The 17399-nt window shown below is 39.1% G+C and overlaps 1 protein-coding gene across 2 annotated transcripts in view; it reads left to right on the plus strand.

Moving 5' to 3' along the window:
- Hacl1 (2-hydroxyacyl-CoA lyase 1) overlaps positions 1 to 17399 on the plus strand; it is a 35690-nt gene that overhangs the window by 2934 nt on the left and 15357 nt on the right. The window contains exons 3-8 of one of the 2 annotated variants that reach the window (XM_041662860.1): positions 1842 to 1882; positions 3382 to 3462; positions 6223 to 6295; positions 10284 to 10361; positions 11341 to 11435; positions 14880 to 14992. In XM_041662860.1, the coding sequence (XP_041518794.1) occupies positions 1842 to 1882; positions 3382 to 3462; positions 6223 to 6295; positions 10284 to 10361; positions 11341 to 11435; positions 14880 to 14992 (481 nt within the window). The remainder of the gene's footprint in view (positions 1 to 1841; positions 1883 to 3381; positions 3463 to 6222; positions 6296 to 10283; positions 10362 to 11340; positions 11436 to 14879; positions 14993 to 17399) is intronic. The other variant, XM_041662861.1, reaches the window with a different exon arrangement.

Consider the following 17399-nt stretch of genomic DNA (forward strand, 5'->3'; position numbering starts at 1 on the left):
TTCCTGGGCATCTTGTATTTGATTTAACTTTGTATTCCTCATCTTCCTTATACACTGAATGAAGTACAGTTGAGTGAAAAGTGGCCAAACGTAGTAACTCCTAGCTGGTTCCTGGAGCTCACAGATTTGTGGGGCTTACCTTGCATTCAAGGCCAGCCTGGACCACAGTGGGATCATGTCTCAAAACAAACAGATAGAAAACCATGTTGGCCTTAAAGAAAATTGCAACAGATTGCTTGCTAAAAATTGAAAACATACAGTAAATAATGTGTAACAACCATGTGGAAGCAAACTCAGTAACAGAAGGATAAGTGAAAAATCACATTTAAAATGAAGCAGCACAGGGCTGGAGAGATGGCTCAGTGGTTAAGAGCACTGGCTGCTCTTCCACAGAACCCAGGTTCAATTCCCAGCACCCATGTGGCAACTCATAACTATTTGTAACTCTGGTTCCAGGGATCTGACACCTTCACACAAATGCACACAAAATAAAGTTAAATAAATTAAAAAGAAAAAAAAAAGAAGCAACACACTCACTGCCTCATATACCTATCTGAAAACTCATAAAAGGGAAACACAATAAACAATGAAAGGGAAAACACAAATCACCAGTGTGAGGGATAGAAATACAGACCTTGCTACAAACCCCAATTTAAAGATGAGTTGAAGAAATCACAGTGGCAAATAGAAAATATTTTAATCAATTTGAAAAGATGAACATCAAATATAATTCATAATATGTAGCTAAGATATTTTACCCTAAGTAGTTGAGGGGAATCTGTTAGTAAAGTTTAAAACCAGTGCTGTCCACTTATTTCTCAAGACACTAGGAGAGGAAAATCAGATCTAACTCAAGGGAAGAAGTTAAGTAATTGATGCCTAAGCAGAGACTAGTGAAGTAGGAAACAATACAGAAAAACTAAAACCTTAAAAATTCCAGGACTTGGAAGGCTAATCACCATGAACTACACAACAAATTCAAAGCTAGCCTGAGGTAATGAGACCAGACTCTGAACAAATCAACTAACCCTTCATAAGTGGAGTGCCAGACATAAATGATTGATAAGATTCTAAAGATGATAATATAATAACAAATAGTAGTGAAACGTTCCTTGAAAAAATAAAACTTAGATACTTAAGCCATTCCTTAAAATGTATGGTTATCACATCTCATAAAAATGAGTAGTATTCCAGTTCTTCCTTTCCTTTCCTATGTAAACTCTCAACTATTTTTGTTTCGTTGTGTTTTTGCGACAGAGTTTCTCTGTGTGGCCCTAACTGTCCTGGAATGCACTCTGTAGAACAGGCTGGCCTCAAACTCAGAGATCTGCCTGTCTCTATCTCCTGAGTGCTGGGATTAAAGGCATGCACCACCATGACCAGCTCAAATTTACTCTGTGATAACCCTTTTGTATGCTGTGAATATATGTTGCTCTCACTGGTTGATAATAAAAGCTACTTTGGCCTATAGCAAGGCAGAATATAGCTAGGTAGGGAAGCCAAATTGAATACAGGGAGAGAGCTGAGTCAGGAGAGATGCTGCCCAAGAAACAAAATGCCAGCATACCTGTAAAAGCCACGGTAACGTCTCAATATATAGATTAATAGAAATGGGTTAATTTAATTGTAAGAACTAGTTAGTAATTAAGCCTGAGCTATTCAGTCAAACATTTTACAGTTAATATTAAGCCTCTGAGTGATTATTTAAAAGAAGATGTGGGCTGGGTCGGGACAGAGCTACCTCTGTTTGCACAAATTCTCATCCTTTAGTAATTAGATTTTTTTGTATTTATACCAGAGTCCTCTATGTCTCATTCAGTCCTGCTGCCCTTTCTTTGTAGGCTTGTTATGCTGCCTCTGCGGTTGGATACCTAACGGGCAGGTAACTAAAGTCCACTTGATTAGAATATACCGAAAAGTTTGGGGTAGAAATATACATGTCAACTCACAACTTAGTTGGCTTGAAAAGATTGTAGACAATAGTATTAGTAAGAAGTAACCCTTAACTTCCTTAGGCCACTTCATCTAAAAGGCTTGGTTCCAAATGAGGTTGCTAGCGCACATTCCTGTCTTCTGTGTTAGATAATTACTCAGCCCTCGCTTTTTACTAAAAAGTAATACTTGTTAAAAATAACCACTTTAGAAAATGTAGAAAATATAAAAGGAAGAAAAACTAAAATTACTGTAATCCCACAACCGCTAAGGTTTTTTTTCATATATTTTACTTTTTTTCTACATTCACATATTTTTTAAGGTGGAATTTGGGCCTTTGTTAAAATTTGTACCATACTTTTTATGGCATATATATATAATATATATATAAAATAAGCATTAGTAAGATTTTTTAAATTCTAAAAGTGAAGTTAGTAATTAAATTCTAGAAATATAAACAAGCAAGAGCTCACAGTCCTCTTTAATGGGAACCTTCTGAATTTGAGCCTGAGGAAAACCAGGCTGTCTGAAACAGCCTTTGAACTATTCTGTGGCCTTATCTGTGATTTTGTTAACCCTGGAAAGCATTTAAATTACAGTCCTTGATGCTTTAATTGATTCTGGAATGATGGTTATTTTTACAAACTGACAGTTTAGTTTGAAATTCTTATTTTGAACATTTTAGAGTTATACTGTCTAGTATTGTAGCATTAGTGATGTGTAGCTATTCCATTTAATTAAAAATAACCAAGATGCTAAGTAGAACTGCTTTTTCGTAGTGGCCACACTGAAAGTGTTCAGTGACTGTGTGGGGTCCATGACCTGTCGAATTGCACAGGGAGGGAGGATGTCTACATCTGTAGGGCTCGCTGGGGATGGTACTGCTCTGGATACTTAGAACTGTTGTTAGTGTTCCTTTAAGTCTGAAAGATTGGGAAATGTAAAGGCTTCACTGCTAAGTGGCTTAGGCTCAGGAACTATGTCAGCAGAAAGCATTCAGAAAGATGGGGAGGAAAACCATGCATCTAGAATCACCGCCTCATGGAGATTGAGTGTATTATATTTATTTGTTAGAAAATGAAAAAATCCATATAAAATATATGTGGCTGTCAAAAATTTGCTTCTGTAATCAGTGAACTTGTTCCAACCCAAAATGATTGGAGCAAAATACGAAAGATTAGTAAAATACAATGTGATGGTAATAATGTACATTATATCTTAAAAGAAACTTGATGTTACTCATTTTTAATTAAGATATTCTAATAATTGTTTACCAATTATAGTAAAGACTACATGTCTTTCCACCAGGAACTTTCCATGGAAACCCTAACTAACATAATACGAATTGGTACTTGGTGTGTTCAAAGCTGAGATAGCTGGTTGGCATTCACACCTCTTTTCTTTCTGCTGTTAGCTTTGACGCTGTTGATAACTCTGCTTTACTTGTAGGCCAGGAGTGTGCCTTGTGGTTTCTGGCCCAGGTCTCATCCACGCCTTGGGTGGCATGGCAAATGCGAACATGAACTGCTGGTAATTAAATCATTCTTGCTCAAAACTTTTTAAATGTGTCTTTGTGTGTTTTAGAAAAGTAGAACTGATCTACAGTGGAAAGACTTGGGGAAAACAAAAGTCCACCCTGCTATGCTTGGAAACAGAGTAGAAGGTCATGAACTGGGAAATGACTGGAGATGGGGAAGATGGGGGTCAAAAGGTGCCTGCCGCGGCTGAGGTTCAATGTGCAGCACGAGGACAAGAGTTAATAATATTGTACTGAATGCTGGAAATTTGCTACAAATGTAGATTGGGGTACTTCTGTGATATATAAAAAGGTAACTGTGACATTGTGAGTGTTGATTTGCTTGACTATAGTATCAGTTCACTATAGGTATCAAAACAACATTGTAGCCTTTATTATATGCAATGCTAGGAAGAACATATTAAGTCCATCACTAAGAAAGAAACACTGAACATTTTAGAGTTTCATTCTCTGTATGTATTTGTGTTTATGGATGTGAGCATGCTTGTAGTTCTAAATAAGAACTACTTTTAAAATGTGTTAAATATTGAACCTAGACCCTCACTATGTTATATAGGCTTGGCTAGTCTGGAATAATCATAATCATAATAATACTGTCCTGGAACTTACTCTGTAGACCAGGCTGACCTCGAACTCACAGAGATCTGCCTGCCTCCTGAGTACTGGGACTAAAGGCATTTGACACTACACCCAGCTAAGCTTTGTGTGTGTGTGTGTGTGTGTATAACAAAATCTTATTAAGTTAGTCTAGGAGGCTTTGAACACACATGCCCCAGACAGGCCTTAAACTTGTGATCCTCTTGCCTCAGGCCCCTGAGTAGTTAGGATTATGGGTCTATAGCACTACTCCTAGCTGAGAGTTTTTAAACACCTTTGTTCAGTATGTAGAAGTGTATTTCCATTATCTTGCTTTGTCTGGTTAGCAACTGTATTCTTTGATTTGTTAAAATTTGCTTTATAAATTGTTTAATGCTTATTCTCCATCTGAAGTAATAAGGGCGGCGGCGGGGCTGCATCCTCAACACTCCGGCCGCCTGCCTGGCTAGCTTATGCCCCAAAATAATTACACGGACACTGTATTCTTTTAATCACTGCTTGGCCCTTTAGCCCTAGCCCTTACAGGCTAATTCTCACATCCCGATCAACCCATCTCTAATAATCTGTGAGCACCGGTCTTACCGGGAAGATTCTAGCCTAGTCCATCCTGGGTCGGAGCTTCATCCCGGGAGCGGGGCATGGCGTCTCTCTCTCAGGCGTCTGCTCCCGAGAGAGCTGTGGAGTCTCTCAGCTCACTTCCTCTTCCTCCCAGCATTTTGTTCTGTTTACTCCTCCCACCTGTCCTCTAACCAATAAAAAGGGCCAGGGCAGTGCCTTTATTAGCCAATGACCTTCCTCCATCATCCATCCTTCCTTTATTTAACCTTCTCTCAGCTACTTTATCAGTAATAGTAGGATGAAGGGGATTATGTTCTGATCAATTGAGAACATTTTTAATGTGAAGGACATTTTCTTCTTTGCACTTTGTGTGTGTGCGTGTGTGCCTGTGTGTTTGTGCATACCCACACAAGACCTAGCATGTGGAGACAACCCACAGAGGTTGGCTGTTTCCTGCATCATGGGCTCCAGGAACTGAACTCACCTTATTAGGATTGCTAACAATTGCCCTCACCCACAGAGTTGTCTGTCTGAGCTTCACTGTGTTTCTTTCTTCCTGTCTTCCTTCCTTGTCTTCCTCTTCCATATCTACCTTAGAAATTGATATTTTAGTCTGGGGTCTGGAGAGATGACTCAGTGGTTAAGAGCACAGGATGCTTGCTTGCTCTTACAGAGGTCTTGAGTTCAATTCCCAGCAACCACATGGTGGCTCACAACCATCTGTAATGAGATCTGGTGCCCTCTTCTGGCCTGTTGGCATACATGCAGGCAGAATACTGTGTATATAATAAATAAATTAATTTAAAAAAAAAGAGCACTGTCTGCCCTTCCAGAGGTCCCGAGTTCAATTCCCAGTACCTATCTAGAATGAGCTCTGGTGCCCTCTTCTGGCATGCAAGCACACATGCAGGCAGAACACTACATAATAAATCTTAAAAAAAAAAAAACCTTTAAGTTTGATGTATTTTTTTAAATATTTATTTATGTATTATGTATACAGTGTTCTGTCTGTGTGTATGACTGCAGGTAGAAGAGGGCACCAGATCTCATTACGGATGGTTGTGAGCCACCATGTGGTTGCCGGGAATTGAACTCAGGACCTTTGGAAGAGCAGGCAATGCTCTTTAACCACTGAGCCATCTCCCCAGCCCCCAAGTTTGATATATTTTTTAACCTTGAGAAATAAAAAGTGGAGAACTTTTTTAGCCTTGAGAAATGAAAATTGAGAACTATTGCTCATTTTTCCATTTCCAAATAGGTTTACTCAAGAACATATAAATTTTCTTCTCTCCATCTCAGGAACAGTAAGACATAAAGTTGATTTTGTCACTGTACCTGGAAACCTAATGTTAACATGGAAGGAGGGAGCTGATGTAAGAAAAGCATTTACTGTACGTTTTCCATTTTTGTGGTTTTTGAGAATGGGATCTCGCCCATCAGATTACATCTTAATTTTTTTTAATCTCTAGGTTTTCAAGGAAGATGTAGTTTTCTTTGTTCTCTGTCTTAGTCACTCATAATTGTCATGCATTGGACACTGGTGAATGTTTTCTATATTCTCATTTCTAACTATCTTTTTAAAAAAATTGCTATTTCAGGCCCTTGATTGTGATTGGTGGTTCTTCTGAAAGAAATCAAGAAACAATGGGAGCCTTTCAGGAGTTTCCTCAGGTACCCAGCTCTACCATCTGAGCAACGATTAAATACTGCCGAAGTAAAAACACTGTCTTGCCTGGGGTTTCTGATGCTTGGTGAAACACTGTGGCCCAAACCAACTAGGGATGAGAGAGTTTGTTTCCTCGTCCTGGGAAGTCAGGCAGGGACTGATGCAGAGGCCACAGAGGAACAGCAGGTCAGCAAGACTTGCTCCTCAGGGCACACTCAGCAGCCTGTTTTCTTACACAATTCAGGAGCACCTGCCCAGGGGTGGCCTTGTGCGCTGTGCCCACCCACTTCCATTAATCAAGAAAATGCCCTACAGGCAATCTAATGGAGGTATTTTTGTCAGTTAACGTTCTTCTCCCCAGATAACCCTCATTTGGGTCACATTAACCAAAAACCTCTCACAAACACAATTTATAACGTCTGTTAAAAATATGAAATGTGGTGGAATTTTGTTTGTGATCTAACAAGTAAAGCTCGCCTGAAGAGTGAGTGCAGAGCCAAGCCATTAGTTAGCCCCAGAAGCCAGGCAGTGGCGACACACACTTCTTGCAGAGATGAGAGTTCCCAGCACCCACTTTGGGTGGTTCACAACCACGGGCATTTCAGCTCTAGGGGAACATGATACTCTCTTCAGGCTATGTGGGTACTACACTCAGATATATGTGCATATATAGAATTAAAAAGATGTAAAGCAATGGTTCTCAACCTTCCTAATGCTGTGACCCTTTAGTACACTTCCTCATGTTGTGGTGACTCCAAACCATAAAAATATTTTCATTGCTGCTTCATAACTGTAATTTTGCTGCTATTATGGACCATAATATAAATATATGTGTTTTCTGATGGTCTTTAGGTGACCCCTATGAAAGGGTCATTTGATCTCCAAAGGGGTCATGACACACAGTTTGAGATCTGCTGATCTATACCAAAATTGACATGACTTAATTTTTTTGTTATATTATTTATTTGTCTGGATGCTTTGCCGCATGTATATCTGTGCAGTGTGTGTATAGTGCTTGTGAAGGCCAGAAGAGGATGTCAGATCCCCTAGAACTAGAATTTCAGATGGCTGTGTCTACCATGTGGGTGATGGGAATCTAATCTGCGTCCTCTAGAAGAACAGCCATTGCTCTTAACCAGTGGGCCATTTCTCTAGTCCCTATAGATCTATGTGTGTGTGTGTGTGTGTGTGTGTGTGTGTGTGTGTGTGTGTGTGCAGGTGCCCACAGAGACCCCTGGAGCTGGCATTACAGACGGTTGTGAGTTACCTGATGTGGGTGTTAGGAACCAAACTCAGGTCCTCCGAAGAGCAGTAAGTGCTTTTAACTCTCCAGCCCCACCCCCCCAAAAAACTGACATGATTTTTAAACTGAAATTAAGTCCTTTGCATAGTATTAAAGATGTAAGAAAAAAAACCTGGGTGGTGGTGGTGCACGCCTTTAATCATTAGGAGTCAGAGGCAGGCAGATCTCTGAGTTCGAGGCCATCCTGTTCTATAGAGCGAGCTTCGGGACAGCCAGGGCTACACGGAGAAACCCTGTCTTGAGGAACCTAGATAAATAAATAGGTATATGAATAAAAATGGATTTGGGGTACAACCCTCAGACACTAGAAAAATAGCTAAAAATTATCAAAATTATCTCAAAATTATCAGACTTGTTATACATTTATTTTTATTTTAGGAGAAAAGAAAGTATTTCAGAAGTTGAAAAAATTGTCAGCAAAATGTTACAGCTTCAAAAATAACTTGCAGGATGCTAAAGAGATGGCTCAGCAGTTAAGAGAGAGCACTTGTTGTTGCTGAGGACCTAGGCTACCAGGTCCACATGGTGGACCACAACTGTCCATAATTTCAGCCCCAAGAGATCTGACCTCCACAGATACTCTGCACATACATGGTGCACATACATATATGCAGGCAAAACACTCTTACACACAGAATTAAATAAATCTAAAGAAAAAAAGGGATAGAATGAAAACAGCTGAGTGAATGGTTGACCTGTAACAGGAATGCTCTGGAACTATACATGCTATAGGCTCTCTACCACTGAACCATACTCAAAGTTTAATACGGAATTTATATTGCATTAATATAAAATACTACCCTCGGTACAAGTCCTTATACTCTTTTATTTATTTATTTTTATTTTTTTATTATTTATTAAAGATTTCTGTCTCCTCCCTGCCACCGCCTCCCATTTCCCTCCCCCTCCCCCAATCAACTCCCCCTCTCTCATCAGTCAGCCCGAAGAGCAGTCAGGGTTCCCTGCCCTGTGGGGAGTCCAAGGACCTCCCACTTCCTTCCAGGTCTAGTAAGGTGAACATCCAAACAGCCTAGGCTCCCACAAAGCCAGTACATGCAGTAGGATCAAAACCCAGTGTCATTGATCTTGACTTCTCAGCAGTCCTCATTGTCCGCTATGTTCAGCGAGTTCGGTTTTATCCCAGGTTTTTTCAGACCCCGTCCATCTGGCCTTGGTGAGTTCCCGATAGAACATCCCCATTGTCTCAGTGTGTGGGTGCACCCCTCGCTGTCCTGAGTTCCTTGCTCGTGCTCTCTCTCCTTCTGCTCCTGATTTGGACCTTGGGGTTTAAGTCCTTATACTCTTGAATACAAAGTTTTATTGGTTAATTATAACAGTAACAAAAGTTTTCAAATGATGCTAATGTATCCAGAAAAGTAGAATTGATAAATAATTGAAAGGAAATTTAGGTGTAGTCTTGGGTATGGTGCCACACACCAGTATTTCCAACAGTTATGAAGCTGAGGCAGGAAGATTGTGCATTTAAGACTATCTTAGGCTAGCAAGACCCTAATTTAGAGCAAAACAAAAATAAAATTTAGGGCAGGTGAGAAAGCACAGTGGGAAAGGGTACTTGCCATCAAGCCTGACAACCTCAGAACAGACAGGATACTCAACTCCCACCTTCACAGTCCACACACACAGTGTCTATTGCTGTGAAGAGACAGCATGACCATGACAACTCTTAGAACGCAAAACATTTAATTGGGACTGATTTACAGGTTCATCATGACAGGAAGCATGGCAGAGAGCCTATGTCTGGATCTACAGACAGTAGGAAGAAAGAATGCCACTGGCCTGAAAGCCTGCTCCCAATCCTTCTTCCAACAGGGCCACACATCCTAATAAATAGTGCCTCTCCCTATGGGCCTGTGGGGCCATTTCATTCAAACCACCACATACAGAGAGGAGATAAATGTGTAAAATAGTTTAAAGAAAATTTGAAGTTACTTTAAAATTATATTCATATGAAGCATGGAGTAGAGCATTAATGTCAACCATTAAAATATATTTTCCTAAAATAATAAGTTTATTACATTGTAAATTAAAACAGTTTGATTTAAAATTCAAATATCCTTTTCTTATTGGAAGTTCTTAAAACTGAAGGCCATGAACATAAGATTCTGAAAAACTGAAGGATGTCTTGGCCCCTCAAGCCTGCGTGACTAAGGCTGTCATCTTTTCCATAGATTTCATACTGAAAAGTATCAAGGGCAAATTTCTCCATGTTCCTCAAAGTGCATTGGACAGTATAGAGGTAGCACTTCCAACTCCCATGTTCCCAGAGCATAGCAAAAAACACATGAGAAAAGCAGCAGAAATGGAAGACGATGTAAGATGCATCAGGTGAATGTCTTAGTCTTGCTGGGCGCTTGCTTGTCAGCTAACCTCCCCCAGCAGTTTATAAGAAGAATACCCATTTGCCTGTTTTATGGTACATGGTGTATATTATTTTTATTTTTGCTAATCTGAGAAAGGAAAATAATGTTTTGATTCTAGAATCATCCTGAGAAAGGACTTTGATTGTGATTTGAATGTTTTTTTGAGATAACCTAAAAAAAAAAAAGCCACATTTTTTTCTATCTTGCCTCTAAATGTAAAAAGCAGTAATGACTTGAACATTTTAGCTTCCCTTTATGAGAACAATATAATTGTGATCTGAATTTAAATGATTTTCATTTTCTGTATAGGTTGAAGCTTGCAGATTATATAGCAAGTTCTCTGCCCGGCCAGCCAGCATAGAACATATTCCTTCTGTTATTGAAAAGGTACAGTATTTACTGAAAAGCTCTCCGGAGATTGGCCCCAGTGTCTCATGTAATGTGCCAAGCACATACTCCTCTGCAGAGCAACACCTTCAGCACTGCTATTTTTGTTCATAATGGAGCGATAATATTCCCAGACTATAAAAATGACATTGTTCAAAAGCTATTTGCATTCTACCGCTCACTGCCGTTATATTTAATTATTGAAACAGAGGGAAAGCAAGCTATTTTTGGAATAAAGTTTCTCCTGTATGTTAGTTCCTTAAATTATCTTTTTATTTGAACCAAAGTAAAGATAAATATATATCTGGGTAATGATCTCTTAAGCACTTGCAAAAAATGTTGGGAATATTGCATATAAGATCGTCTTTTACTTAATTAAATAACATGTTGTAAATTAATGTTAGCTAGCAAGAGTTTTATGTGAAATTATAATTGAGCTATTTCAAAACCATGCATTACAGAATCAATTTGATACATCGTAAATTTTCACAGTTTCTGAAAACGCTGCCAAGTAGTTAAGGTTAAGAAGTGGGTAAAAGTTCATGATCCAGCGTAAACAGCAAGCAGAGACTAATGAATGTTCTTCAGGTGTAATAGAGCATGAATCTCAGGGCCTTACAGGGACTCTTTATCCCCCTTTAGACGAAACTATCTTTCAGAAATAAGAGTTAATGGAGGACATTTCAATTTTAATTATAACTTTTGTTTTTGTTTTTGTTTTTCAAGACAGGGTTTCTCTGTAGCTTTAGAGCCTGTCCTGGAACTAGCTCTTGTAGATCAGGCTGACCTTGAACTCACAGAGATCCACCTGCCTCTGCCCTCCAACTACTGGGATTAAAGGCATGCCCCACCACTGCCCGGTTTAATTATAACTTTTATCCAGCAAAGAATGCCTCAAGAAAACTTAGTGTTCACTTCACACTTTTAGATTAACTTGAAGAATATGATAATTGAGACATTTTGTTTGTCATAAACACAGGCAGTGAGAAGCAGTATCTATGGTCGGCCAGGTGCTTGTTACGTTGACATTCCTGCAGATCTCGTGATCCTCCAGGAGAATGTGAATTCTATAAAGTAAGAATTATTCAGATTCTTCCTTAGTTTTGTGTTATCACATTTACTCTTCGAAAAGAATTTATCTAGCAGTTTGTTAATCTCCAAGTGTCTCAATACTTTTGATGATTTTGTAATTAAACTGAGTTCTAGCCAAAAGGCTTGGTTCTCTTCATTTAAATGGTATTACTTAGTAACTGTCTATCGATTTAATTACTAATCTAATACTTGGAACTTCCTGATTCCTTATTTAAAGTTATTCACCCAGTTAATAACCTCAGATATATATCTCCATTAACGTATGGGTTATTAACATATAGGTTGAATTTCTCTGTGTCTCACCAGCTGCTCCCAAATAACTATAATTTAATTAAAATTAATTAAAATTATTAATTTTAAATGATAGGCCAATAGCTCAGGCTGATCCTAGCTAACTCTTACATTTAAATTAACCCGTGTTTCTTATTTACCCTCTGTCATGTGGCTGTAACTTCTTTCAACATCGCACTTTCATCTCGCTTCTCTGCATCTGCTCGAGATGCCTCTGATTCCACCCTTCTTCTTCCCAGTGTCCTTAGTCTGGCTCGCCCCCTAACCTTATCTTGTTCAACTATTGGCCAGTTTTGTTATTAAATCAATCACAGCAACATATATTCACACATTGACAAGCATTTCACTGTAAGCCAAGAGATAAGATAGATGACTGATGAAAGAGTTATTAGGATTTAGTATAAAAAGTGTTTGTCTAGCATCCCTATAACTTAAAATGTTCTGAAGTGTGTTTCTGTGATTTGTCCCTCACTTTGATTTCTTAAATAAACCTTGAGTGAAAAGAAATACAAAAAAGTCACACTTAATTGTCATTCGCCTTGATAAATATGCTACCGTAGTCCATCAACCCCCTAAGTGGTATTTCTTTAGTCTTAGGAATAAAATATGCCTTTTCTGTTATAACATTTTTAGAGAAATCCAGAAATGTCTAAATCATTCTTTTAAAAAAAAAGTTTTATTTTATTATTGTACTGTTGTCTGGGGGGGCCAGCCTCCAGCAGCACAAGGCTTTGGCAGGAGTCCACAGAGTCGGCGAAGCTGATCTTTTCTATCGGAGGGGTGTTAGGGGAAAAGGCACTCACATACTCTGTTGGTGATTTCTGTGTTTATTCTCTCCTCATGTTGTTTCACAGCTTTATACCCCAGCAGAATCTTCCAGGCAGTGCAAGAGTCAAAACAGTTGTGTTCCATTTCTCAAGTGAAAGATTATTGGTAAAAAAATGTTTTTAATCTCCCTCATATGATTAAACATTTTATATATTACAGGTGAAATACAAATTATCCCAAGAACCCACATGCATTCATACCCAAACAACTTGTAGATTAACCACGTGGCAAGCATGGTGTTCTTGTCAGGTCTTTCACTGGCAGGCTACATTCTGCAGTTACAAAGAGCGGGCCAATTACTTTATTACTTATCTTGAAAGGAATCTTAAATAAATAATAAACATAAACTTTGATATTTGAAAAAGAATCAGTCAGGGGCTGGAGAGATGGCTCAGCGGTTAAGAGCATTGCGTGCTCTTCCAAAGGACCCGAGTTCGATTCCCAGCAACCACATGGTGGCTCACAACCATCTGTAATGAGGTCTGGTGTCCTCTTCTAGCAGGCATATATGCAAACAGAATATTGTATCCATAATAAATAAATAAATATAAAAAAAGAAAAAGAATCAGTCAGCTCTCCTTTAAATCTTTAGGGTACATATCCATTCATTAATAGTTTTTACATCAGGAGATTTTTTTTTTTTTTTTGGTTTTTCGAGACAGGGTTTCTCTGTGGCTTTGGAGCCTGTCCTGGAACTAGCTCTGTAGACCAGGCTGGTCTCCAACTCACAGAGATCCGCCTGCCTCTGCCTCCCGAGTGCTGGGATTAAAGGCGTGCGCCACCACCGCCTGGCTTACATCAGGAGATTGAGAACAGAAATGGATATAAAGGATTAATCATCACCTTTGGTCATCATCCAAATCTAGCAATGGAAGTCCATCAGCCAGTTATAATTGGACTGCTTTGTTCTTGTTTCCTGACCTTAAAGAGTTTCACATTCAACTATGTTTCTTTCTAAGACTTTAGATAGTCTTCTTGGGTTTTTTACCTCAAAGTTACTTAACAAAAACATCTAAGTCTAACTTTGTTATTTTCAAAGTTTTGTTTCAGCTGTGATGCACTCTGAGACCCATGAACACATCTCCCAACATTTAGGTTAAAGAATTTAAATTAGCTATTGGGATTTGATTGTTAATTGTCATTAACTTGAGCTCCAATCCATGCAGCCCCTTAGGTGAGACTCACAGACCTTGGCTGTGAAACATCTTTGTATTTATTTTTATTCATCAAAACTCTGTATAAGCCAATATTATTATTATCAAAGTAGATAGTACAGCTTAGGGAGAGGTCATCTTCTTGACAGAGGTAAAAATGCCCAGTAGAATGGTACCTTTCCTTTTTGTCATGCATATTTAATCAACATGTTGAATTTATAGTTAGAAGATTTAAGACTGATTTCACTGTGTAGTCCAGCCTGGTTTCAAAGCCAATCCTTTTGCCTTCACTTCCCAAGTACTGGGTTTACTAGTGTGCACTACTGTCCTGAGCCTTCATACACATTATATAGGTTACATTCCTCCTGTAGTTTATTTACTGAACATCTATAACAATGAATATTCATTGTTTTAAGTGTGTATATGTGTGTTGAAACAGTGTCTCACTACAGAGCCTTGGCGGGAACTTTCTGTAGATCAGGCTGGCCTCAAACTCAGATATCTGCCTGCCTCTGCCTCCTAAGTGCTGGATTAAAGCGTGTGCCAACACTGCCTAGCGTGTTTCATTGTTATTTCTTAAACACAATGTTTGTGGACCTTGCTATTATGGAAATGGTTCTCTAGTAGCTACAGACAGTGGTCAGTATATTCAGTATACTGGGGTAGTTTCTATTTGTTAGAACCAGACATGATGACATCTAGTGTGTGTGTGTGTGTGTGAGTATGACTATCAAAATAATACTGAGGAATGAAGGACAGTGTGCCTTAGGTGAGTTGAAAATGTAGCCTCTCTTTAAACTTGTGTAGAGGTTGATGCCCTATTTTATTGTGTGTCTAGATAGTTGGATAATATAGATCTCATTTTTTAAAAAATTTTTTCGAGAACAGGGTTTCCCAATAGCTATAGACCCAGTCATGGAACTTGCTCTGTAGACCAGGTTGGTCTCAAACTCACAGAGATCCACCTGCCTCTGCCTCCTGAGTGCTGGGATTAGAGGTATGCACCACCACTCTCAGCCTAAGGCATTTATTTGTGTGTGTGCATATGCATGCTTTAGTGGTCTTTGGACTTGGTGGCAAGTGCCTTTACTTGCTGAGCTATCTCCAAGCCCCTAGCCTCTTTTCATTATTACAGCATCATTTTTATTTCTAGGTACAAGGAGTGCTGCATGCCATCTCCAGTTAGCATGGCCGAAACCCCTGCTGTGTGTATGGCAGCATCTGTTATTAGAAATGCCAAACGGCCCCTGCTCATCATCGGGAAAGGTAGCACAAGAACTCCTAGGTCACAGACTGTGGGAATGTTGGCACTGTCTTCCTTGCTTGTTTTTATGTGCTCTAGTGTTTGTAATTGCCGCAAATGGTCTTTTCATCCATTTCCAAATCACAGAACTCATGTTTAGTGGCCTGAAGACCTTACTTTCACAAAGAATAATTTTATTTCTTGACTTAGATGTAAATAAGTGGTGTGGGAGGTCTTCTGTCTGTGTGTTGCTTTATTGATTAATGAATAAAAAACTGCTTTGAGCCTGTGTCTGGGAAAAACAGAACTAGGTGGGGGAAAAGAACTAGGCTGTATGTTGAGAGAAGGAAGGGACCGAGTCAGAGAGATGCCATGGAGCCACTGCCAGGGACAGATGTGCTGAGACTTTGCTGGTAAGCCACTGCCACATGGCGATACACAGATTAGTGGAGATGGGTTAAATTAATATGTAAGAGTTAGACAATAAGGAGCTAGAACTAATGGGCCAAGCAGTGATTGAAATAATATGGTTTCTGTGTGATTATTTCGGATCTGAGCTAGCCGGGAACCAACAAGCAATCCCTCCCTCCTACAAATAAGTTTTGTCTATTACAGATATTTCAGAAAAATCTAGAAAAGTTTTAGAAAAAAAGAAATCACTCCATCCAAGGAAATCAGTTTTGGCCAACAGTATTTTATTTATTTCACTTTTAAAATTAATTAGTTGGGGGCTGGAGAGATGGCTCAGTGGTTAAGAGCATTGCCTGCTCTTCCAAAGGTCCTGAGTTCAGTTCCCAGCAACCACATGGTGGCTCACAACCATCTGTAAAGAGGTCTGGCGCCCTCTTCTGGCCTTCAGGCATACAGGCAGAATATTGTATACATAATAAATAAATATTTTAAAAAATTAGTTGATTGATTAATTAATTAATTTGGTGTTTTGAGACGGTTTCTCTGTGTAACAGCCCTTGCTGTCCTGGAACTAGCTCTGTAGATCAGGTTGGCCTCAAACTCACAGAGATCCTTCTGCCTTTGCCTCCTGAGTGCTGGGATTAAAGGTGTACACCACCACTGCCCAGCCAGTATTTTATTTTTTATGCCTAGTTTACATATTGTGATAATGCCATATAGACAGTTTTATATTTGATAAGCTATTTATAATAACTATTTTTCTTGAAATTATTTCCTAAACACAATTTTAATGTTGAATTGTATACATTGACGCTTGTTGTTGTGAAATGTTTGTTTGTTTATAGTAGCTGTGGTAAACATTCTTATGCGAAGTTTTTCCATAGTTAGGATTTATGGTAGCGCTCCAAAAAGAGAATTAACTAAATTAAAAAGTATGGGTATCTGAATGACTTTTGGAACTGAAATTGCTTACTCCTTAGGTATCACAGAAACAATTCATATTCCTGTTAGCAATTTATTATTATTGTTTTTTTCTTTTTCTATTTTGTAGATGGATTATTTATTTATTTATTTTGGTTTTTCAAGATAGGGTTTATCTGTGTAGCCTATCCTGGCACTTGCTCTGTAAACCAGGCTGGCCTCAAACTCATAGCGCTCTGCCTGCCTCTGCCTCCCAAATGCTGGGATTAAACAAGTGCACTTTACAATTCTGTTTAATTCTATGTATGGTATGTATGTGTACATTTTCATGCATGTACATATGTGGATACCAAAAGTCTTTCTGTAGCTGTCAACAGGGTCTTTTACTGAATCCAAAATTCACTGATTTGGCTAGAGTATCTGGCCAGTGATTCCTGCGATCCACCTCTCTGCATTCCTCCAGTGCTAGGATTACAGATGTGCACCACCATGTCTAGATCCAGACTCTTCAGTGCTAGGGTTACAGATGTGCACCGCCACATCTGGATCCAGACTCTCCAGTGTTACAGATGTGCACCACCACGTCTGGATCCAGACTCTCCAGTGTTAGGGTTACAGATGTGTACCGCCATGTCTGGATCCAGACTTGGGTCCTCATGCTTACACTGCAGGCACCTTATCTACTGAGCTACACCCTCACTGTTTTATATATATACTCTTATGCTGTGTGCTCTGGGAAGGTGAGATGGAGTTATAAGAAAGGGAGTATTTTATGTGGGTGTTGTGAAGAAAGGATCTAGAGGATATGACATCCACAGCTGTACCATTAAGAAACAGTCATTGGGGGCTGGAGAGTATGGCTCAGAGGTTAAGAGCACTGATTGCTCTTCCAGAGGTCCTGAGTTCAATTCCCAGCAACCACATGGTGGCTCACAACCATCTATAATGAGATCTGGTGCCCTCTTCTGGCATACAAACATACATTGCAGGAATGTTGTATACATAATAAATAAATAAATCTTTAAAAAAAAAAAGAAACAGTCATTCCCCATGTAGACAAGGGGAACAAAGGTGTCTAAGAAGCAAGGCCTGAGTATA

Source organism: Microtus oregoni, unplaced genomic scaffold, assembly GCF_018167655.1.
Source record: "Microtus oregoni isolate MIOR12 unplaced genomic scaffold, Mior012 000013F_ref0000133, whole genome shotgun sequence".
Lineage (NCBI taxonomy): Eukaryota > Metazoa > Chordata > Mammalia > Rodentia > Cricetidae > Microtus > Microtus oregoni.